Here is a 24,849-nt window from a genome sequence, read left to right as displayed (position 1 = left end):
TATCATCCTGCCATCTAGTGGTATCCTGTGGCAGTGCTGCTGATTTTATGAGCCCCACAAGCCCCCAAAAGCAGAGAATTTTGTCCTATTACTGCACTTTATACTTTGCAAAGGGTCTTCCTCAATATGCCTCTTTGAAATGATTAACTAGAACCAAACCCCGCCTCTATCACTCTCAGTGTGACTTTGGACAAAGTACTTAAATAGACTCATTTCCTTATCTATGAAAAGTTTGAACAAGATAGTTGACCTATGAAGTGCCTTCTAACTTTTTAAATCAAAGATCCTAGGATTCCGTGGACTGCTATGAAATATTTTATATAACAAAGTGTTCTTACATTAATATACTTTTCTAAGCTGTACAAATCTTATTAGTCATTTAAATTTGCTCATTTAACAAATGGAAATCCAAAAAAATGATTTGTCCAATGTCACACAGCAATAAACACAAGATTTAAACTCAGATTTTGGGCCAAGAGGCCCAAAAATGCCAGGAGTGCAGTAAGGTAAAAATATAACAGGAATGCAATAAGGTTAAGAAATTATAATAAATTTACAATTTCCCACCCCAAGATTTTAATGCTGTGCTGGTAATATTACCTATTTCCTTAGCAAACATAATACATGCATTATGTACTGAGTTTTACAATTTGCTAAGTAATGACAGCTCAACTATCCTATAGTGGTTTTTTTTTCTTTCCAAATTAAGATCTCTCCCAGTTCAGCAAAGTACCCAGTGGATATTCAGTGAGTTCAAAGTTCATCAGTGAATTTCCATAGGCAGTGACTTTTAATTGTTCCTTTTCTCCCTGCTCCACCTTCCCCTTGGTCTTTCAAAATAATGTTAATGTTAATATACTTCTTGGAGGGCAATTTTATCTTTAACTTTGTACATTATGGAAAAACTAAAACCAAACCTGTAGACAATAAGGATGTGTAAGTATAAATCTAGACAAGTTAGCAAGGAATGCCCTACTATAATGAATACCATGTCCTTTAGTACAATTTTTGAATGATTCCTAGAATTGGACAAGTCTCAATACTGGTTTGGATTTATATATATGGAGAAAAAGTTGTCTTTGCAGTGAGTACAAAGAGGACCTGATCTCATATGATCTTCCCAAGATACTTACAAAGATGAAAGCAACATGGACTGGAGGTATAAGATTGAATCTCAGTTCAGTGTGACCTTGAATAAATCACTTACTTTCAGAGCCTAGGTCCACAGTAAAATGGGAATTATCCTCTCTGCCCTGCCTACCTCACACTGTTAAATGAAAAGCATCTTGTAAACTCTGAAGTGCTTTATAAATAAAAGCCATTATTTCTATAACAAATATTCTAATTGCTAGGATGTATCTTTAGAAAGGGAATTTTGAATGTATAACAAGGGGTTTTCTTCCACATGCATAAACCTATACTCAGCTTAGTTAATTTCCAAAAGGGCGGGGCAAAATTGAGGATTGGCCAACAGGAACTGGAAAACGGAAATCTGGTCCAAATTCTGCCAGTAATGTCATGTGATCTTTAGGGAACTCCTCAGATTTCTAGATTAAAATTTTCATGACTCTTGGGCCTGTACTATTAACTTGATTCCTTTTTTGTAAAGGCAAATTTATATGACTAAAGCTGAATAAGATCTCTAATGGAACTAGTTGGATGCTAGAGAGGTATAGTCAAGATAAAAGCCACAAGATCCATGTTTAGGTAGTAATCCCACATCTTGTTTTGGAGAATAGAATCTAGATCTGGAGGGACTTTCACCTTTTTTCACTCACATATACATATGCATTTATACAAATATAAATGCATCTAAAGCAATATGGCTGACATACCATGGGTCATAAGTCAAAATTTGTTATATGTAACAAAATATTGTATAGTTACCTAAAGAGTGTATATATACACTCTTAACTCACCTTGCTACTGCTTAACCTCTTCCCCAGCCATTTTTTCCCTTTCCTTTTAACCTTCCCTCTTTATCCCATTCCCATTAATCTACACACCTTATTCCACTACCTCCATACTCTGTCAACTCTTCCCACTCTATTCCTTTTCCATTAATCTAGTCTCATTGCTGTAAATCCCCTTCCCATTAATCTGTAACCTACTCATTTTCAAAGAAACTAGACTCAGAAATATGAGGTGATTTGTTCAGAGTGACACAGTAGAGCCAGGGTTCATGCCCAAATTCTGATTTCAAAGCCAGTGTTTTCTTTCCATACTCTCCAATTCTTAACTTATTCCTTATAAAATAGCATTAAAGATAGTGATTGCTAGTGGATTCTCTCCATTAATATTATTGTTTGGACACATTATTTAACTTTTAGTGATGGTCTAGCCAGAGCTTCTTACAGGTAGCAAGTCAAAGTAACCTTCCTGCTCTGTCTCAATCTCATTCCTCTACCATAAGGTCTGGTCTATTCTTCAACAGAGCCCCTTTGAATTCTTAATCTATTTGTTCATAGAAACCCAGCCTTTGTTCTCATTATGTATGAGTGATTTATGACAATTCCTACTGCTTGTAAGCTGCTAGGGTCTATAGTTGATTTTTAATTTTTGACTCCAGACCCAGTGCTCAATGTATCCAGTGGGTAATAGAGCAGACCATATCTGTTTAAAAACAGCTTAGTTTAAAACCTGAATTAGCTTACTCACTTTGACCTAACCCAACCACATACTAGATCAGGCAAAAGTGTGTTGCTGATGTAATGATTTCCTCTCTGGCGCAATACTTGCTGGTATTTTTATGGAGGCAAAAGAATATTAAAACAATTTCAATAATTCAATTTGCTTATTGCTCTAGATTCTTAGGGATAAAAGGTTAAAGGGCTACCACCAGATTTGTCCAATACTTTTTCAAAGATGTGTGTGTAGGAGCCAAAATGGTTGTTATGTTTATGACTACCTAGGTTCTGAAAAACTCCCTTTTCTTATTGTGGGAATACATGTTTTTCTTGGAATCCAGGCACCAAATGGCTGCACGGTAACTTTTGCTTACTCCCAGTCCAAAGAGGGGCAGCTAGGTGGTGCAGTGAATAGAGCACCAGCCTTGAATTCAGGAGGACCCTAGTCTGGTCTCAGACACTTAACACTTCCTAGCTGTATGACCCTGGGCAAGTCATTTAACCCCAGCCTCAGGGGGAAAAAAAAAACTATAAACAGTCCAAAGACGTCAACATCATTGTTAAAATTCTGCTCAATCACATCTGATCTGTTGTCCAGTGATAAAGCTTTCCATTATTAACATCTAATTATCTGGCTAAGTGGCAACAAAGCTAGAATGCCAAACCAAGAGTTTAGGGCTTATTTCAGGGAACTATTTAGGTTCTACTATGTGAAATACTTGATTATATACTTTCACACAAGGTGGTAAGGAAGTTTTCATGAGCTTTAAAGTACTACCTAAATTGTAGTTAATTCATCATCAATAATTAAAAACTATATTTTGCTAGTTTGTCTTTTTTATGAGCCCAAGTTTGGATTTTGCAAACTGATTTAGAGAGATTAGTCCAGAATTAGCTTTCCTTCACTAAAAATCGAGAATAGGAAGAAATATGCAATGAAGGGTAAACACCTACAACACCAAAAAGAAATTATTGCTTTGAATTTATTGAGTTGTCACTACTGATATTTTACATTCCTAATTCAATTTGCAACTGTACCTCGCTTCCTAGTAGCAAAGATGGAGAATGGAGGGAAAGAAATGGAGTTTAAGGTCTAAGCAGGCATTTTCTTTGACTCAAAATTATCTTCTATCTAAACAAAGTTGTCCTATTACATTGCAAGGACATTAAATAGACATTGATAAGTCAATTGGCTTTGGACAATATTTTTGACCTATAGTTACAATGACTTTTTGGTAGCAAAAAAGGCTGGAAGATACATATCTCACTTGATTATGTCTCAATCCTTTTACTTTAACCTTCCACTTGATAGCTTTTCTCAATCTTGATAGCCTTCTTTCCTAGCCATATACCAAATGGCAGGACAGAATTGTACTCATTGACATTTTTTGGATGTTAAGTACAGGACCTTAAAATAGTAAATAGAAATACCTTGGACCTTGGACCATTACACCTCCACTCCATATATCTCCCAAGAATAAAATCCTTGGCTGAAACCTTCAATTGAAGAAACTGAATTCATTCTATGTATTCATGGTTACTTCTCTTAATGGGATTATATGCAAACCAGTTTTGAATGGCCATAAGAATTTCCCAATACCTAATTATTTCAATATACTTTTATTTTAAAACAGGTCACAACACTAAGCTCAATCCCATTCTGCTATTATACAAGCTACAAATGCTTGCTTAGCAGCTGAGGGGCAATCTTTTAGAAGCATATTTGAAAAGTGAATAAAAATCCATATAAAACAAATATTCAAATAGTTTCCATAGGAACACAGATAAGTGTGACCCCATCTCTTAGTCTTCCATATTGTTGCATTTGTGCCAATTCTATTCTTAAAACATTTAAAAACTCTAGCAGGAATTAAGTTAATGGTTCCCCCAAAATGCTCTAATTCAAGCTAAACTTGCAATTAATGGCTACAAACAGCTTCTATACATTAATACTAGCTGAAGTACAAGTTGTTGAGTGATGTTCCATTCCACTTTCCCAAGCACAAGATAATGGCAAAGTGTTGATATCCTGATCCTCTACTTCTGCCGGAAAACCTTGGTTCTTGATTTGTTGCATACATTGCCTGAGAGACACAGAAGCAGCATATTAAAAAGCCATACTGTATAAGTCATATTTTTTTTGTTGAGTCATTTCAGTTGTATCTGACTTTTTGTGACCCCATTAAGTTTTCCTGGCAAAGATGATGATATGAGAGTGATTTGGCATTTCCTCCTCCTATTTATTTTACAAATGAGGAAATGGCAGCAAACAGGGTTAAGCCCAGAATGACATAGCTAATAAGTGTCTGAGGCTGAATTTGAATTTGAATGTTCCTGGGACTATAGGCCCAGCACTCTATCCCCCACTTGTGCCACCTCGTTATCCCTTAACTCTGAAGACTCCTGTATTTCCCTCCCCCAACTGTATTGTGGCAAATACAGTTGCAATGTAAATCTCTTAATGCAGCCGTTTCTTTAATACCAGGATCTTTCCAAGAACACAAATCCTGAAAGGTGTCTATTTACCTTATTTCATATGAATGTGTTGTCATTTATACTATTAATTATATAGTAAAATCAACCTTAAAACTAACCATGCTGGCCCAGACATCACATAATAGATAGTGGGTCTCTGGAATCCATTAAAAGTAGAAGCAGCAGCAACAGTATAAGCGCCCATGTTTTCAAACAGCATCCAATCTCCTACATGCATTTCTGGTAAATCACAGCGTTCAACAATTCGATCAAGGCCATCACATGTTGGTCCCCATATGCTAGAAGAATAATACTTCTCATCTGGTTTGGGTCTCTGGGGGGGGAAAAAACATGAACATAAGAAGCTACATACCACTCCCCCCTCACCAAGGCGTTTATTAGTCCTTTCTTAAAGGGATTTTTACCTTTTGTAGAATAGGTTTAACATGTGCATGATCAAACAGGATGCAATTAAATGATCCATATACTCCATCATTTACATAATACATAAAGGTTTGGTCATTTGCCTCATCTTCATCTATAAAAGGGAAGGAGGAAATCCTAGTGAGTTTTTTGTATTAGTCAAATAAATGTATTTACTTCGTACTATAGACTGTGACATACCATCAGAACCTGTCTGTTCCTTTAATACGAGTTTTTTGGCAATGATGTTAACTGCAAGCGTGAAAGCTGATGCAACATAGTATCTGCCTGGTTCAGCTATGATTCTCACTCCAGAGTCAGAAGGAAAATACTTGTCCAATGCTGGATTGATTACACTTGAGATCTAAGTGAGAGAATAAACCCATGAATTAATTTACAGGAAAATCAGGATACAGCATTTATTGCTGACTAATTGTCTATGGCATAGGGGTCACTACCATTTAACATGAATTCTAAATTCCAAAACACATAAGCAGTAGAGCTATATTCTTATTCCTGGAATTATTCTTCCAGACACCTGTATAATATTCTTCCAGACACCCGTATAATAACCTGTATATTATAATAGTATAATAAGTATTTTTAAGAAGTTCCAAATTCCAAAAACTAATCAGGGCAGCTAGGTGGTGTAGTGGATAGAGTACCGCCTTGAAGTCAGAAGGACCTGAGTTCCAATCTGTCCTCAGATACTTAACACTTCCTAGCTGCGTGACCCCAAGTACCTCAGGGTAAAAAAATATCTATGAATTAATGCTGTTTATTTTTCCCAACTTTCCTTAAGTGAGATAATTCCATAATTCAAAAAAACTTCAAAAAACCACTAATTAGATATGAATAGAAAGCACTAGAAAGGTTTTGGATATAAACCTTCACACAAGTCATGCATATTGACACTGAAGATATAGAAATGCAGTAAAAATGAAGCTCTGCAAAATTTTAATCTTAAAGATCAATTAAGAGAATTTCCTAGCAATCCTGCAGTTTTTTAAAAAGTATGAGAATTAAGTACCTCTTCAAACTTAAGCTTTACATCTTCAGACCCAGGAAAGCCACCACCAATATCAAGAAGATACATGTTGAAACCAAACTCCATCTGTCAAAGAAATTAAACTGTCACACAACATAGCTGATGATTGTCCCAAACATCCTTATAATCCACAAAACTTTAATGTTATGTGTTTATGAAACATTTTAAGAAGTTCCAAGTTTTCACAGTAGTATATTCAATAAGCTATATAATTCAATAAGCTAAGGCAAGTAGCACTATTATTTTGACATTTGGTAGTAATTTTACTGCTGACTAGCATTGTTTTTTTTATAACCCTGTAAAACCCTATTACTTACCCCCATGTCAAAGACACATCGGGCATCAGAAACTGCTTGGACAAAAGTTTCTGGATCAGTGCAACCACTTCCCACGTGGAAACTAAGGAAAGAATATTATTCACTTATTTCTGACCAGAAAAAAAAAAGGACAAAGGAAATTTAACACCTTCCCATAAAATTCCAAAATAATGACCTTACCTAACTCCAATAACATCAATATTCAGTTCCTTTGCTCGCTCAAGAAGTAGCCTACTAGTTTTGAGAGTGGCACCAAATTTAACACTTAGTCGACAGACAGCTTTGGAGTCATCAGTGGCAATCCTCAAAACAAGCCTAGTGGGTCAAGTAAAAGACAGTCAAATTTCACCAACACTAAAATTGTATTAGGATTCAAGTGAAAACATTTTTTTTAAATTATAGTATTTTTGAAATCCCACCTTGCCACATATATTTAAACTAAGATGGTTTACCCTATTATACAAAAATATTTTACAAAGATTTTTAATGGGAGTGTTGTGATTATTTTCAACCCAGATACTAAAGTACATCTACAGAAATGTAAACTATGTAACAAACAAAAGATTTGGAATTATCCCATCCTAAAATACTGAAATATAGTAAATACTTACTTTGCTTTTGGATGAGCTCTGGCAACTTTCATCAGCTCTACTTCACTATCAAAAGTCATCATTTGTACTCCATTGTTGGCAGCATACTTAATTTGTGACACTTGTTTGCATGGATTTGCATAAATTATCCTCTCTGGAGCCACCCCAAGACTCTGTACTAATTGTATTTCAGTCTGGGGAGAAAAGAAGCAATCTATTATGAGAATGGAATGAACAAAACCCAGAATATACCAGAGGTTACTTAAGCCATAGGATTATTTTTTAGATTGTTTCCACACTTAGAAATTTGAGCAATTTACTCATATATAAATAAAGCTTACCTTGCTAGCACAATCAAATCCTGCTCCTATAGTAGCAAGTGTCTTCACTATAGCCCTGCTGTCATTACATTTAACAGCATAAAAAGGAGTTACTCGAGGAAGAGCTTTGTACCATCTCAAATGTTTCTTTAGGACGTCACCAAGGTCAGCAACATAGAAGGCATCTTTATCATCCTGAAATAAATTAATATGGAAAGGTTATCTTCAAGTCATTCTTTTTTATATCTACTTGAACCTATTTAATGACCCCAGACAGGAGAAAGGGACAAGACTTAAAAGAAGCATTTATTAATGTTCTTTAGGAACATACACTTTGTCTTTCTAAGTAATATATGCTTATCTTAATACTTACAGAAGATGAAACTTCATTAATTTTCTGGTCCAGAATATCCTTTGCAGTAAAGCCTTCATCAAGGAAATTGAAGTTAAATTCATCATTGCTAAAGTTGTTCATGGTTTCTTGGTGTTCCTTTAAAGTGCAACAAACTATAGTAGGAAAAGCAAAAATTCATCTAAGTCGAATATCAAAGACTCAAGCACTTTAAAAATTCAATATGAAACAAACATTATGCAAAAGGATCAGGGATACTTAAAAAAAATAATAAAGAGGATCTATTGTAAATGATAAAATATGCAAGCATTTATATAATGCTTTAATAAAAATTTGTAAGAAACATTGTCTCATTTGTTCCTAGTAACATCCCTGTGAGATAGGTGCCATTTCATTTTAAAAATTAAGAAACAGAGAAGGTTAGGCGAGTCAACTAGCTAGTTAGTAGTATTGGCAAGATCTGAATTCAGCTCTTCTGGTGAATTTTCCAAATCCAATCAATACTCTATCCACTGACATCTAGCTGCCTATAATAACAAAGGATCAATCAATGCAGAAGAGTACATATTCGTTTTTTAAAGACAGTATCACAGCTAAGACTTAAGCATGAATTTCAAACTTGGGGGTGGGGGGGAACTGGTGGAAACAAAGCCATAGGCAAATAAAGACCCAGAAATGGCATGTCAAAAATTCTTAAAGAAATCAGTTTAATTACTCACACGGAAAACTAAAAGATGGAATTTAAAGACAAACTATTTTCAGCTTTTCACCGAAGGTGGTTCTCCAGGAAGATAAAGTCCTGTTAAATACAAGGCTACAAATGTCCCTTCGGTACAGCCGTTGCACTGGATGCTCTCTGAGAAAGAGATGCAAAATGTACAATTCAAAAGATCGTATATATGCTTCATGATAGTTTTCAGAAGTTCAATAATCTTATTATTTTAATTTGATAAGCTTTTGATATTAAATTATCTTAAGGGAAACCATTACTTGGGGAAACCCTAAAATGAGGCAGAGAAAAGTTTTAAGAACTTTGTCCAAAGTCATACACAGGTAGTTTTTAGCTAAGTTTCAAACAAAGTCTTATTTAAAAAAATACATATGTATGGTTCTTCAAAACACATCTAGGGATAGACAGAATTCAATTTCAGATTATGAAAATTTATAAAGCTTGTATGCAAAATGCTTTTTTAATGAGTGAAATTTTGATGCACACCAAATTGCTCTTTTCTAACACCCAATTCAGTGTTTAGAAATAAAAAGCAAAATGAAATTTATAGCATGAAGTTCTGAAAAAGTCATTTTCATCGAAATGCCTCAAAAACATCTATCCCTAATTACATGTAGCACAATTTTAAGATTAAGTTTAATATGCAATTTTGAACCAAACTAATTTTGAGAATTGTTTCAATACTGTTTTCTTGGGGGTTTTTTGGTAACTATTTGCAATATACTAAAAGTAACCTTTACTCTTTAGTAACTGATCATAAGTAGGTATCTAAACACACCATTATCTTTACCTTCTTCAAAAATCTTTCTACAAAACTTGGGATTCTATCAGAATATATGAAAGACTTTTCAGTGTCTATAGGAAAAAATTTTGTTGCTAACTCTTTACAAACAAAAATAAAACAGCAATTAGGGTACAATTTGCTAGACTCATTTGTTCTTTGGCACTTCACTTCACAAAAGTGGATAATGAGTAAATTAAAAATAAACCTCCAGAGCATTTGAAATCAGTGTTTTAAAATACAATCTTAAAAATTTTTCTTCCAGCCAGCCTTGACAAAACATTCATTTTTGCCTATATGAAAACAATTTATCATTACACAAAAACAAGGTTTTGAACAATTTTTTTTCCTGCAAACTTCAAAAAGGTAAACTTCAAATTCAGATTGAAATGGTCTAATCCTTCAGCCTTTTTACATGTCTGTGATAAAAGACATGTAAGTTATTATATTGAATAGCTGAAGTCCTGCTCATTCGTATTTCCTATCTACCAAGAATTTACCATGCAAAAATCCATTATTAAGTTATAATTGCAAGAGTTATAAAAAGAGCTAGCTGGTTTAAATATTAACCAGCTCCTCACCACTTGAGAGGTCCCTTCAAGTTTCATAAATTCCCCATATCAATGAACTCAACAGGTATGTGTCCCCTTAATCCCTTGATCAATTTCTGAACTACATTTAATACGCATTTTGAGATCAGCAGACCCAAATTTGGTCTCACAACCAAATTTTACTTGAAATTTGGTACCTTTTGTGGTTAGTACTCCTGAAAGTTGCATTTCGTTTAAACAGTTGGAGTACAGAAGGAAAGTAAATTATTTTTTTTATTATTATAATTATATCTGACTTTAAATGCAGCTGTCAACTGTACCAGTACTACAACAGTACCAGCACTAGTTTTGCTAGCCAAGATACATATTATCTATCTACCTTTAAGGTCTCTTTCTGGGTTTAAAATTCCGTAGTCAGTCTCAAGTATTCATGTCTACTTCTAAATCTTTATAGAATTACCATTCACAGAACTAATACTTTAGCCAACACCAACTAAAGGAGTTGTTATTTTTAACTCAATATTTTTATCAAAACTACTACAAGGCCATTTCAGCATGATGAACTAGTAAAGATAGGAACAACTCTAACAAGTTTCTGTATCAGGTAAATACTCTTCTAAATAGCTTTCATGCTACCATTCCATACACATCCCCCTCCCCCTGCAAGAATTAAGATGTCTATCAAGACTGTAATCGGAAAAAGGGCCACCTGTTGGTAAGATTGGTTGGAAAACACAGAGGAAATAATTCACTATTATAATCACAGCTTACACTTATTACAGTATGGCTTACATGCACTTCCTCACAACCTTTTTCAGATGAGTACTAAAACCGATCAGAAGATTTAGTAGGACCTCTAAGTAACACTAAAATATGTCTTAAGTTGGAATAACATCTTTCTATAAGGGAAAAAAAATGGTCATTTTAAGGTCACAAAACCTTGTCAACAGAGTTCGTAGAAACTTAATACTAAAGGAGGGAATCTTAAGTTAAGGATCCTCCCTACCCCAGTCTTTGCAAACCAGGTCAAATGGACCTGTGGGCTGATTTTTGCTTTCAGTACACGGGGCTGGGAGAGCGTGACGTGACGACCCCGAGTGGAAGGTCACTGTGAGTTCGGGGGCCGAGTTCTCTCTACAGGACTTAAGGTCCCTGGGCAGCGAACCACACACGAATTCAAAAGGGAATTTGGAGCGTTTTAGTTTCCCATCGCCAGCCCCCCTTCAGCGTGCCTAGAACTGAAGGTAAAAGAAGAAGTGAAAGGACAGCTGCAGCTCTCTCACCCTCCCGCCTCTCCGGCAACCCGCATGGGGCCTGGCGTAGTGAAGGGAAGCAGCTCCGGGAAGAACCATCAAACCCCCAAAGCGGTTACCTGCCGCACTAGCTGGGCCCGGGCAGGGTCCAGGAGGTGGGATCCCCAGATGCTCACCTCCAATTCGTCCGTGGGGAGTGGGTCGGATCTCCTGCCTCACTCTAACTATAGACTCCCCCCACATCGATAGCAGGGTGGTCTCAACCACCGCTTCCTCCTCTCCCCCCCCTTCCCCAGCAGTATCCGGGGTGGTCTCTCCCACCCGCCTATCGGCTAGTGTGGGGTCCTCGCCCCGCCTTGCTCACCAGCTAATTTCCCAGGGCCCAGAGTCGCCACGTCCCTCCAGACCAGAGAACGGAACCGGCTCCACAGAGACACGTGGCCGCCAGTTGGTCGCTGTCCCAGGGACAGAGCGGCGCTTCCCCACCCCCAATCCCTCACCTTAAAGGGCATGGACGGAGTGGGCAGACCCCTTGAAGATGCTCAAGATGAACGGAATTCGACGGCTACGACGCCTTCCCCCCAACCTCCGCCCCCGTTCAGCCGCCTCCTGCCCAGCTGGAGGAGCCGCGCCGAGCCGCCGGCCCGAGGTGGCACAAGAGCTGGTGGCAGAGGAGCTACCGGCGGCGGAGGCTGAAGGGGTCTGACAAAGCCCGACGGCGCCGCGGCACTGCTACTTATAGCGCTGGCGGCGTCGTCATGGAGACGCACCAGCTCAAACCAGCCCCGATCGGTTCCGTCCGGGAGGAGGCGGAGGCAGAAGCTGCACCCAATAGGAGAACAAGGTGGGAAAAAGAGGCGGGAGGCGGGCGGTTAAACGTCAACGTATTTGAATATTGCCGAGTACGCACTCCCCGCCCGCCCGCACGCCCCGCCCGCCCGCACGCCAGGCTCGCGCCATCCTCCGCCTTCCTCTCTGCTCCTCCCTCCAGCGGCCCCCCCCCCAGCTTAAGAGGTGCAAGCCCTCAGGCGAGCTCACGGGCTCCCCCTTCTTGGGCTGGCGGGAGCGCGCGCAAACATTTAAACACACCCCCTCGCGCGCCCTTGGGTTTCCTTGAGCGCGCTTCTGCACACAGAGCAGTTTCTTTAGGCTGGCGTGCTTGCTTTTATGCACTCAAGCACTAGGAGGAATTTTTGCAGTTTTCGAATGGGCTCCATGTAGTCCTTTTTGAAAATTAGTCTTAAATATCTGCACGGGATTGCTGAGCACTTTTCTATCTTTCCTTAATCCACTAGCAAAGCAATTGTTCCTGATGTTAACCAAAATGGGGAAAGGAGGAACTTTTTTTTACAATCCATAGCTTTCTTAGGACCTCCCTGCAACCTGGATAAGTCCTCGGGCGAGCTTAAATCCTTCCCATGATTTAGGGAACGTACACATCCCCAAGGGCGAACCGGTTCCTTTTTTAGCTGGATCCTTTAGGTAAAAGTTGCCAAAAATATATGTGAAAGTATTGTTGCAGTAAATTAGCGTTTTAAGTGTACTTTGATCCTCTAGCTCCCTTTCCTCCTGAAGCCTCACTTTCCTGATCGGCGACATGAAAAGAACCTTAGAAATCATGGGGTCTACTTTCTTCCCTCAGGATCAAATGAAACACTGAGGATAAAGCCCTTGGCGTCGTGCCTGGCATATTGTAAACGATTTGTAAGTGTTAGCTCAGGTGAAGACAGGTCCTAGAAGCTGGACACAATGCTTTAACCATCCAATGTGGGGTAAATCAATTAACGAGCATTGATTAAGCGACTACTCCGATATGATCAGGAACTGCCCAAGGCTTTGAGAACGCAATTAGAATTTAAACTAGATTAAATCTAGTCCCTGCCCACAAAAAGGTTACTTCGACTTCCCTCGGAGGCAAAGACTGTTTCTTTGTATCCCTAACCTTCCCTCTAGTCTCTTTCATCCTCAATATCCATGAAACAAGATGAAGTTTTGGGAAACAGTTGCAGAGTACAGAGCAGGCCCCAGCGTGATCGGGATCCTCTCAAGTCCTGCTGCTGGACAGTATGGGGATGGGCAGTACAACCGCCTGCGCTTCTGCACTGCTCTCTTAAAACTAAGTACGCGTGGCAAATCTTAAGTTGGGGCTGAGGAAGAGTTAAGCAGAGGAAGCTCTCCATCTCCAATAAAATCATCCTGTATTCCAATTTTCGGGAACTGTACAGGGTATTGTTATTTTGAAAACGTTTAAAACTTGAAAAGCTTGGTTCAAAACGAATCTTATCTTTTGGGTTTTTTGTTTGTTTGTTTGTTTTTCACCACAAATGCCCTCCCCTTAACCACTGACTCTTCCTAATAAAATAAAACAAATTAAGTAGTCAATAAATAACCACAATTCAGTATATTCTCACTCCATTCCACTTATGTAGTTCTCACTATCTCCTGGAAAGGGAAAGGTTTGTTTCTTTAAGTTCTCCAAATCTGAGATTTTATCATTAAAACCCCCCAATGTGATTGCTTCTTAGTGTCATTATCATTCACATTAATGTAATCGTGTTTTTTCAGTTTTGCTTTCATCACTCCCTAATATCATCAGTTCAAGCTGGCTCTTTCTTCCTCCTTCCCTAAATTCTTCACATTTCTTGTTTGTAAGGATGTAATAATATTGTGTTACATTGATGGATTACATTCACATTCAGATATTCTTCCATCAATGGACACCCACTTTGTTTTCAGTTTTTGTTACCACAATTTTGCCATAAACATTTTTTGCAAAGTGTTTAGGTAGTAAAAGAAGCATTCTCTACAATTTTTTTTTCAAACCAGTATCTAACAAAGTGACTTGGCAAGTAAGCTTTGCATTCAAACACATCTATAATGTTTACCATACTACCTCTTAAATTGACAATCTCTCTGACAGGACTGTTTCTCTTTTACACTCTGGTTCTGATTCTTTGTCTCTTAGGCACACATTTTAACACAATTACTCAAAACTACAAGCCAGAGTATTCTAAATGAGGTGTTAAATAAGCAAATAAATAAGAGAACTTGAATTTTGGAGAACCAAGTGCCATCTGCATCCTTGCTCTTCTGATGGCATAGGAAGTCTTGGGGTGGGGCATTCTCTATCCTTCTTCAAATATGCAAACAAAAATAGTGCATATATCCTTGAGAAACAGAATATTCTATGAACAATACCAGCTAGTTATATACAATATTAGCCTTTAGATGAGCCTATTCAAGGATAAAGAGACTAGGCAACTGTTTCACTGTAAAATCATTGGAGAAAATGTGAGCTCACTGATTCTTCCATGCCTTTCACTTCCTTCCTACATCCAGCCAGTTAACAAATCCTATTGATACCTTATTCAGGATGTTTTCCTTGATTCTATCCATACCATTCCAAGCAAACACTTCATTAATATTTTGTTGTTGATGGTAAATTGAAATTGAAAAAGTAAAATGGGATTCAGGAAAGCTAGTATTTTAATCTTATCTCTGCCAATAAGTAACTGTGTGACCTTAACTCTCCTAAGTCTCATTTTATTTATAAAATGAAGGGTTGACTAGCTTTTCTCTTTGAGAATCCCTTCCCATTCAAGAGTTATGATCCTTCGAATTCTTTCATTTATAGAATAAGTGTATAGGATTAGATGAGTTCCAAGATCCTGCTCTAAAATTTTCTGTCATTATATTTTAGTTTCTAGAATTTTTAACCAGCATCCTGAAGAATATCCTTCCACATAATACTATCTTGTTTTTCATCACCCTGAATGGGTGTTGCCTTTTAGAGCCTGTCATAAGTCTGGGCCAAGAGCTGACCAATTTCTCTTGACCATTTTTCATTATTCAGATAGCTAGATAAGCCTGTGACCTTAATACAGGAGTGAAGAGAATGAACTCTATACAACTCATATATCTGAATAAGTTTTGTTCAAGTCAATATTATCATTACCATTGACTGGTTCTAGAGATAAGTTAAGAACATGGAAATGCAAATGCTTGATGGCCACCATGGATGCTAGTTCTTCAAGGGACAAATTGCCTTCTGTCTTCTGATATTTTCTATACCAACAGGCTATGTTTACCTCAAATACCAACAACCTATCATGCATCTCTGGAAAAACAAACAACACTAATCTTATAATCCATTTCTGTTATTTTTACCCTCCTTTCTGGGATAATATCTCTGAACTTTGCTTCCTGATATCTGTTTTGGACTCTTTAACATTTTTAATTCACCAATTAAGTAAATTCCATATTTTATCTCATTTCTAAATTTACACCTTGGAATCTTTGAGCATTACAGTTGAAAAGAGGACCACAGTTAGCTCATGTCTGGCCTTGCAAGCCTATCATATACCTTGTAAAAGACTGCAGAAGCAAGCCTTGTAGGTAGCTAGAATCTTAAAATGAAAGTAGTATGGAAGGCCCCTTGCAAAGATCTGTAATACAATAAAAAAGTGTTATAGTATATAAATAAAATCAAGGGGGCAGCTAGGTGGCACAGTGGATAGAGCACCAGTCCTGAATTCAGGAGGACCCGAATTCAAATCTGGTCTCAGACACTTAATATTTCCTAGCTGTGTGACCCTGGGCAAGTCACTTAACCCCAGCCTCAGGAAAAAATAAAAAATAAAGAAATAAAATAAAATCAGATGCATTTAACCAGAGTTATACTGTTATACACATACATGCATATACACATAAAGAGAAGAAATGTGGTGGTGGTCTAGGACCTGTGATTTCATTGATATTGGGAATTTTCCAAGAGCAATTTGCTGATCTATATATAAATACATACATAAAATTATCTGTAATCACTACTTCAAGGCTTACTTAACTCGTTCATTTGATCTGTAGTTTCCCCCACCCCACTCCCCATACCATTGTCAATAGCAACACATCCTCTTCCTTCCACACCCATATACACACGAAGCTGTCACTCTAAGCATAGTAACCTTGCCTAGTTTGGCCCTTCTGTGCCTAATGAGAAAAAAGTGGAAGTGACTGAAATGTAATTGCCTTCACTCCTACTGCTTGAGGCAAACTTTCTTTGAGAGTGAAGCACCTGGAGTCTGGTAGCTGACTCACAGAGAAGGGAAGTTCCACAATGGTAGTCTTATGCAATGTGATGAGAGGGATAAATTTGATACATTGATGAGTAAATTAAATCTTATTTAAATGCATACTTTAAAAAATATTTTCAGTGTACATTAATATCTTCCTCAATTAATTGAGAGGAGTAGCAAATTATTGTGAAATAAAGCATTGCATAGAAATTTAAGTTTGTTTTGCAATAATATTTTAAATTTGTATAGTATTTCATACTTAGGAAGTGCTTTAATATTCATTATCTCATTGGAGCCTCTCTGCAGATCTTTGATGAATCATGTTCAATTTATAGTGGCTTGGAGAATGGTTTGCTAAGATCATTCAGCTGTTAAGTATCATGAGCAAGTCAAGACATAATCCTTGTGAAGTCACTGGTCCTCTTCTAAAATGGACAAATAATAATAATAATAAAAACAATAACAAGCAAGGTCAGGACTTGAACTCTGTTCTTTTAGCTGCTAATCTAAGGCTCCTAAGTGGAGATTCTCATATAGATGTATGATATCGTCAGGGTCAATACTCCTTCCTCTTCTGTAGATCTCTAAGTCCATATTTTCCCAATCTCTGAAATTCTTGCCATGTATTTTGTACATGGGGAATCTACTAGACATACTGTTGATGTTCCTCTGAGTCTTCTAATGCCTTGGGATTATTAATGTATGAACAATTTATATTATTCATTTGTCATCTTTCATTCTTTATAATGTGAGGGACCCCCTTTCTTTTCTGGCCATACATGTCTTTGATAATATCATTTATGTCACTTCTTGTTCCCAAATTATTGTAGGTATTATACCATAACTTCCTTAGTCAGCATGCTCCTTGCCCTCTCCCAACCCTTTGAAATTACAGTATACCATGATTTATAGCCATTTAACATTCACAGGGGGATTTTGATGGTAAGGAGATGGATTTTCACATCAAGAAACTTCTTGGGATCATTAAAAGTTTTTCAAATATTATCAACAATGATTTGCTAATGATAAGTCTCTTCTCATTCAATTCTGGGCCATCTGTGGTACCTATCTACATTCTATGTACTGATGGAGGAACTCATGTACTGATGGATGGAATCCCTTCCAACTGCATGTCTGAACTGGGCAATGGATATTCTTTAACCACATAGTTTTTTGCTGCATGAAGATATTACTTCATGATCATACATTTGGACCTGGATCCTGAGTGGCGGTCTAATCCAGTCCCTTCGTTTTACAGATGAAGAAACTGAGAACCAGAGAGATTAAATGATTGGTCGTGGTCAAAGGGATTTTATTTGATGCAAAAGCTAAAAAAAAAAAAGGGATAAGTACAGGACCAAGAGTGTCACAATATCTTGATGTTTTAAGCCATTTTGTCTATGCATTTGGAAATTTTTATTTGTGTTTCCCAAATCCCCTTCTCTTGTAAAGGTTATGCCCTTGTTTTGTTGTACTCTTGTGTTTCTATGCAGATATGCTGTTGTTTAAGCAAATCTTTCTTTGTGCAAACAAATCAAACTTGCAGTAAGAAAATGTAAACTCTACATCAGTGAGCTATATGGTGATTGAAACTAGGAACATGTAGTAGTATTAGTTGGCATGTGTATAGTGACCTAAGGTTTATAAAATGTTCTACATACATACATTCCTTATCTCCTTTGATCCTCCTAACAACAGATAAGTTAGATCTTGAAAGTACATCCCCATCATACTGAAGGAACAAGAATCAAAGACAGAGTGATTTTCCCAAGTTCACAAAGATTGTAAATAACAGGTCTGACAATCAACTCAAGGTCAAGTATAGTCTGTCTACTATATTTCTGTTCCCCTTCTATCTAAATGAGAATTGTCTTCTGCCATCAAAGCTGATGTCACTGATCAAAATACAAGGTATCTCAAAAGTCTCATGGTAGCTCTAATAGCTTAAAGCTGCCCTAAGACTTTTTTGGGGATACCCTGTATTTCAAGAACCTTTCTTTTAGGAATGGCCTTCAGAGACAGTTTAATTATATGAGCATAGACGACCCATCTGCTTCTCAAGTGACATCCAAAATTAGAAGAATGATTCAAATGGTTTTTCCATATTACTTAGCTCTTCTACTTTTAAATACTCATGAAATAATCTGAGCCAAAGAATCCTAGCCATCCGCCAAGGTAGCAGTAACAATTTTGTGGTAGTGGTGATGGTTGAGTAGTTTCAGTAATGTCTGACTCTTTATGACCTCATTTGGGATTTTCTTAGCAAAGATATTAGAGCGATTTCTCTTTTCCTTTTTCAATTCATTTGATAGATGGGGAAACTGAATCAAACAGGGTTAAACAATTTGTCCAAGCTCACACAATTAAGTGTCTGAAGCTAGATATTAACTTGAAAGGATGAGTTTTCCTACCTCCTGACCATGTGCTTTATTCACTATATCATTAGCTGCCCAATAACATTTTTACATACATATTACACACACATACACATATGTATATATACATATATGTGCATGCTTACATGAAAATATACTCAAGTATGTGTCTATCTTTAAGATTTAAATAGCATGTCCTTTATAACAACTTGGTGAGGCAGAGTACATGTAATATTATGCCAATTTTTACAGAACCTGAGGCCTAAAGAGGCAAAGTAATCCTTGTAGGATCAGGGAGATAGTCAGCATAGAAGCTAGAATTCCAGTCTGGGCTCTTCTAACCCTAAAATCTATGTTCTTGAACAATGACTATGCATACAACTAGAACTATGTTCTAATCTCTTTTTGTGTCACTGTGAACTCCTTGTGGCTGCCTCCCTCCAGGACAAGTCTTAGCAGCACCTCTGCTGGGCTTTACTACTGTCCCATTTTGAGTCTGGCTCCACCCTAGCCCTTGTTATGGGGTGTTACCCCTGTTATGGGGCACACCTTGGGGAAGCCCCAGGTCACGAAAGATTTCTTCCACCCATATGGAGGGGAATAACTTTTGTCGGGAGGACTGGTGGAGCTTGTGTAATCCCATCTTCCTGAAGGTGTGCCATAAGCCCCAGCACAGATATCTGAGCCCTATGAAAGAGGCCTGTGTTGTCACTCAAGAAGGGGCTTTGTCAAGAGGGCCACTGCCTTGCACCACCCAGCATCTCTGATGTTTGGGGAAATGTTTAGAAAGGACTGGTGTGACTTCCTTGGAGTGATCACAGCTTCTAGAGGAGGGAGTTCCTCTCAACAGAGGAAACTGGAGATATGTGGGTGGACGGCCAAGCCCTGATGAGGCTCACCCATGACTGATGATGCTGACCTTCTACCTAGCCTTTGTCTGAGAGTGTCCACACCTCTTAAGTTTCCATCCGCTTCCACCCCTCTGATGGCAGCAGCAGGGGTGGTACCTGACGGAAAGGAGGATGCTTAACTACTGAGAGTTTCATGGATTCAAGGGTAAAAAGGAATGTATCGGTCCCCACTCAGAAGAGAACCTGGGTATGAAATAAAATTTATTTTATTATTCTAGGTAGGGCAAGGATGTAGTTAGCAAAGGGGGAAGGAATGTATTTCATGAAAGGGAAAAAATATCATAGAGCAGAAGGATGATTAAACTGGGTTCACCAAACTATACAGGGGCATATATAGATTTCAGAGTCATAAACTTGGATGGAAAAAATTACGTCTTTATTTTTATTAACTTCTAACTTACATTTACTATTTCTTTCAATTTTGAATTTAGGCAATAAACGACTGTGGTATTAGGCTTCACCAGGCTTCCAGAGTGATCCATGACACACAAAATATTTAAGAACCCCTGTCAGAGCAGTGTTGGCAATGACAAAAAAGGAAGGGAATGGATCAGAAAGAAGGGGAAAATGTTAGAGTGAAAAACAAATAAAAGGAAGGTGAAAGAATAGAAGGCAAGGAATAGAGGAAAGAAGGGGAAAAAAAGAGGAAATTAGGGAGGGAGGAAGGAAGGAAGAAAGAAGGGAGAAAGAAAGGGGAGGAAAGAAAGAAGGAAAGAAGAAACAAAGGAAGGAAAGAAAGATAGCCTCCTCTTTGCTCCTCCAGCTGCTAGTACCTTTCTCCTTCAAAGTTATTTAGTATTTGATTTGGTTTTGACTTATATATATGAGAGCCAGTGTCACTTAATGGATAAAGAGCTGACCTTGAAAAGGAAGGAAGGATGAAAAGAAAAATAAAGGAGAGGAAGAGAGATGAAAGGATGGAAAGTAGGAGTGAAAAGGGAAACAAAAGAGGAAAGGGATAGAGGAAGAAAGAAAATGAAAGGAAGAAGTAGAAGAAAAAAAGTAGAAAGAAGATAAATAAAGGAAGGAAATAAAGGCAAGGATAAAAGGGGAGGAAGAGAAGGAAGGTCAAATGTCACCTAGGTGATATAGTGACTAGACAGCTGAGCCTGGAGTCTGGAAGACCTGAGTCCAAGTTTCAGACACTTGCTACAATCTGACCATTAGCAATTCACTTGAGCTTTGTTTGCCTCAGTTTCCTCAATTGTAAAATGAAGATAATAATAATATCTCTTGAGGCTGTCATGAGTGTCAAATGAGATATTTGTAAGGAGCATACCACAGTGACTAGTATATAGTAGGTGCTTAATAAACATGTTTCCTTCCTTCCCAGAAACTATGCCATTTTTATCTTTATTTCCCCAGGGCTTAGAATAAGACTTTGTACACAGAGGACACTTAATAAATATTTATTGTATTTTAATTTATTAAAGGAGAAAAAAGGAGGGAAGAAAATTTAAAAATATATAAACTCATTTGGCATAGAAAGCTATTTACAAACTGGCCTCTTCTTAGCTTTCCAAGATTTCCCTTTCTGATCTCTCCATTCTAGCCCCAGTAGCATATTTGTTTCCCTTCATGCATTGCTCTTCATCTCCTGTCTCTGCCTCTGTAGGGCTGTCCTCCATGCTTGACTTGGCTGTGCAGTCATCTCTGAGACTTCCTGATCTCCTGCTTTTGCTCCTCTGGGCTGTCAGCACTTTCTTTTTTTCTTTTTCTTTTCTTTCTTTTTTTTTTTTTAAACTTTTTTTTTTTTTAAAGCTACTTTGTATTTGATTTGTATAGGACTTGTATATGTGAGAGGCAAGTCGCTTAATGTATAAAGAGCTGAACTCCAAGCCAGGAAGACAAATTCACGATTGATGTGTAATCTTGGATTACACATTACCCTTAACCTTTTGGTGTCCTAAGCAACTTCCTAAAAGTGTGAGCTGTAGATTCTGTCCTGTCTTGCATTATACAGTGAGTTTCTTATAGGGGTTGCCATTCAGTGAAATAACAGATCTAATTGATATCCCAAAAAACAACTAGAATAAGTTACATAATGTGTCTCTTAATTTCTTGTAAAATGAAAATAAAAATGATGTATGTAAAGGGGAAATAAGTATTTATTTAGTGCTTATTATGTGTCAGTATCTGTACTAAGCCTTAAGGTGCTGTTATTATCTCCATTTTACAGTTGAGGAAACTGAGACATAAAGGTTAAATGAACTTGTCCAGGATCAAACAGTGAGTAAATATCTGAGGCTGATCAAATTTGAATTCAGATCTTCCTGAGTTCAGACCCAGTGATCTATCCACTTCTTATCTCACTGTCTCAAAATGGCATCTACTGCCAAGGTTTATTGTGAAGATCAAATGCAATAATATTTGCAAAGCACTTAGCACAATACCTAGCACTTAGTAGGTACTTACTAAATGCTTGTCCCTCCATTCCTTTCTTCAGTCATTAGGTCTGCTATATATTTATATATGTACATTATGTCCCTCATTAGAATGTTAGCTCTCTAAGGGCAGTGGTTGTTTCACTTTTGTATTTGTATTCCCAAAGCTTAGCCCAATGCCTGGCATGCTTCAGACTCTTCACGACCCCATTTGTAATTTTCTTGGCAAAAATAGTGAAATGGTTTGCCATTTCTTTCTCTAACTTATTTTACAGGAAACTTAGGCAACAGGATGAAGTGACTTGCCCAGGATCACGCAGCTAGTTTGCTGTGTGATGCCATATTTGAACTCAAGATGAGTCTTCTTGACTCCAGGCCCAGCATCTTGCCCACTTAATTTTCTTGTGAGGCATATAGAGGTACTTAATAAATCTGCTCATTTGTTTGATTGATAAATAAAGGAGAGGAGGGAAAACATGTCCTTTAGAAGTGTCTCTGTTTTTTTATGAAGTATGCCAGAACATTCCAGAGGGGTCTGCTGTCTACCCCCTTGTGCATCAAAGGGGCAGAAATAAAATTTCCCAAAGAGAAATTCAAGTAGATTTTGAAGGATATGCTATCCCTAGTTTTAAGGAAATCTTTTCATCCTGACCTTTTCAGGGGAGTGGCTGAAAGATGACTATTTGTCAGTGACAAGCTAAATTCCTTCAACTCAAAAGCCATCCCACAGTCCAGGCCTCACCCTCTACTATAGGGCTTTCTAAAATGTAGGAGGTGTGCTCCTGGAGGTAGAAGGGGGAGAACAGCAACAGTCACAATCATCTGATAATTTTAAGCACAACTGTATAAAGCTTTATACTTTGTTCTATGAACATCAAACTCAACAAAAATGAAACTAAGGTGTAAATCCAACATAGTAATTATTTAATATACAAACGAGGTCAAATTACAGTTGGCCTCTGTCAAATCTCAACACAAGTACTATCTGCTTCAGCCAGGGCCATTTGTATGCTCATGATACATGAGTTGTTTTTCACACAGTTTTCTGCAATTGAATGTAAAGTGTGCAAATTAAAAGTTAAACAATCTATATGTGGAAGTTAAAAGTACCAAAAAAAAAAAAAAAGTGCCAGAATAGTTATATTTTTCAATATCATTCCTTTTGGTAAGCATAAAATAAAAAAAGCTACAAAAGTTACCAACAACTTAAAAAAAAAACCACAAAAGTTACAAATATGAAAATTATAATGGAATTTATTAATATATGCTATATTATCTTGTATTTAATATTTCTTTTGTGTGGTTCTCGAATATAGGAAATTCTTAGTTTTACTTAAATAAAGCATGAACTGCTGGGTGTGATAGCATACAGGCAATTCCTCTTACTGAGTTCTGAACTGCAATTGGGCAAAAGCCAATAGGGAATCTAAGTTCAGCTCCAGTGGGATGACCCTCAAGCAGAGGGCCATCAAGTTGCTACAGAAGGACTCTTCTGTATGAGACAGTGCCGTGGCAGACTGACACAAAGGAGGGTAGTAGTTATGGGATGGCCCAGGTCAGAAAAAGCAGAGCAGGGTGAAACTTCCATGCCAGTTAGTTAGCATTGGAATTGGGCCATGAGTAGTTTCTGGTTTTCCATATTCTTTTCAAATAGACAAATAACAAAATGTGAGCTAGGAAAATTATTTGTGTAGATTGTGAAAAGTGTTGGGGAATGTGACTTTTTTTTTTTCTTAAAGCTACATTGTCTGAAAATCACAGCTTTACTGCTTCCCTCAAGAACATTGTTCCTGGTTCTTATTGCCTGACAGTGGAGAGATAACAACTCTCAGAATACCAGCAGCAGTAGTGGACAGATTACTAATGATGATAACAGGAGAAAGTAATGGAAGAAATGCCCTGATAGGGAACCAGGGTCTCAAGTCACAGCTGGTCCATTCAAAATGAGAAATTCTTGTCCAAAATTGGTAACTTGGATCTTATGCTAGAGAATGGTCAGTTTCCTCACTTTTCCACTTTTCAAATGAACTATCCCCTATGGTTATGATCACCTTAACTCTATCTGGAATTTCCATCTTCCTTTAACATTTTTATGTGCCTTACTTCCGTGTATGTGTACACACACACACACACACACACACACACACACACACACACACACTTTTCTTGTTTATCTCAATGCCTTTACCCTATCTGTCCGCCATAACTGGAACTCATTCCCTCTTTATTAGAATCTTTTACTTCCTTCCAAACTTACCTCAAGTGCTATCTTCTACATGAAACTTTTCCAGATCACATCCACTCTCCTCAATCCTCCAGTCCTCTAGCCCTTCCCTCAAATTACTTTATATTTATTTTTCATTAGGTTGCCAGCATTTTGAGAGCAGGGGCTGTCTTTTGCTTCTTTTTGTAATTCTATTGTTTAGCAAATGGTAAATCTGGAATAGAGTGGGAGAGCATATGAAAGACAAGTTCCTCAGTGGAACTCACAATTATCCAGTAGAAAGGGAGCACTCCATGAGGTTGGGGCATGTCTTTAGCTGGCAGGCTAAATCCTGGAAGAGTTAGCTGTAAGGAGAAGTGGGTTTGAGAAGCATAGTAGAATTAGGGGGAGATATCATCTCACTTGGAGGGGAGAAA

General features: G+C 37.6%; 1 protein-coding gene across 3 annotated transcripts; it reads right to left on the bottom strand.

The window, feature by feature from the left end:
• Window positions 1–4,231: 4,231 nt before the first annotated feature.
• Window positions 4,232–12,415, bottom strand: ODC1 (ornithine decarboxylase 1). Of its 3 annotated transcripts, none has more exons than XM_074288243.1 (12): window positions 11,968–12,415; window positions 8,872–9,008; window positions 8,174–8,307; window positions 7,822–7,995; window positions 7,502–7,674; window positions 7,071–7,205; window positions 6,891–6,972; window positions 6,556–6,639; window positions 5,727–5,889; window positions 5,528–5,640; window positions 5,222–5,436; window positions 4,232–4,711 (listed from the first exon to the last, which is right to left on the bottom strand). In XM_074288243.1, the coding sequence occupies exons 3-12, from the start codon at window positions 8,273–8,275 to the stop codon at window positions 4,567–4,569; spliced, it is 1,386 nt and encodes a 461-aa protein (XP_074144344.1). In that variant the 5' UTR covers window positions 8,276–8,307; window positions 8,872–9,008; window positions 11,968–12,415; the 3' UTR covers window positions 4,232–4,566. The 3 variants fall into 3 exon arrangements, with proteins under 3 accessions (XP_074144344.1, XP_074144346.1, XP_074144345.1); XM_074288245.1 differs by having other exon boundaries at window positions 4,232–4,747; window positions 5,186–5,436; window positions 11,968–12,352; XM_074288244.1 differs by lacking the exon at window positions 8,872–9,008 and having other exon boundaries at window positions 11,968–12,352.
• Between the last annotated feature and the right edge of the window lie 12,434 nt (window positions 12,416–24,849).

This window comes from Sminthopsis crassicaudata, chromosome 2, assembly GCF_048593235.1.
Source record: "Sminthopsis crassicaudata isolate SCR6 chromosome 2, ASM4859323v1, whole genome shotgun sequence".
NCBI lineage: Eukaryota > Metazoa > Chordata > Mammalia > Dasyuromorphia > Dasyuridae > Sminthopsis > Sminthopsis crassicaudata.
Note: the sequence above shows the minus strand (reverse complement) of the source record. Positions and strands in the feature narration are given on the sequence as shown.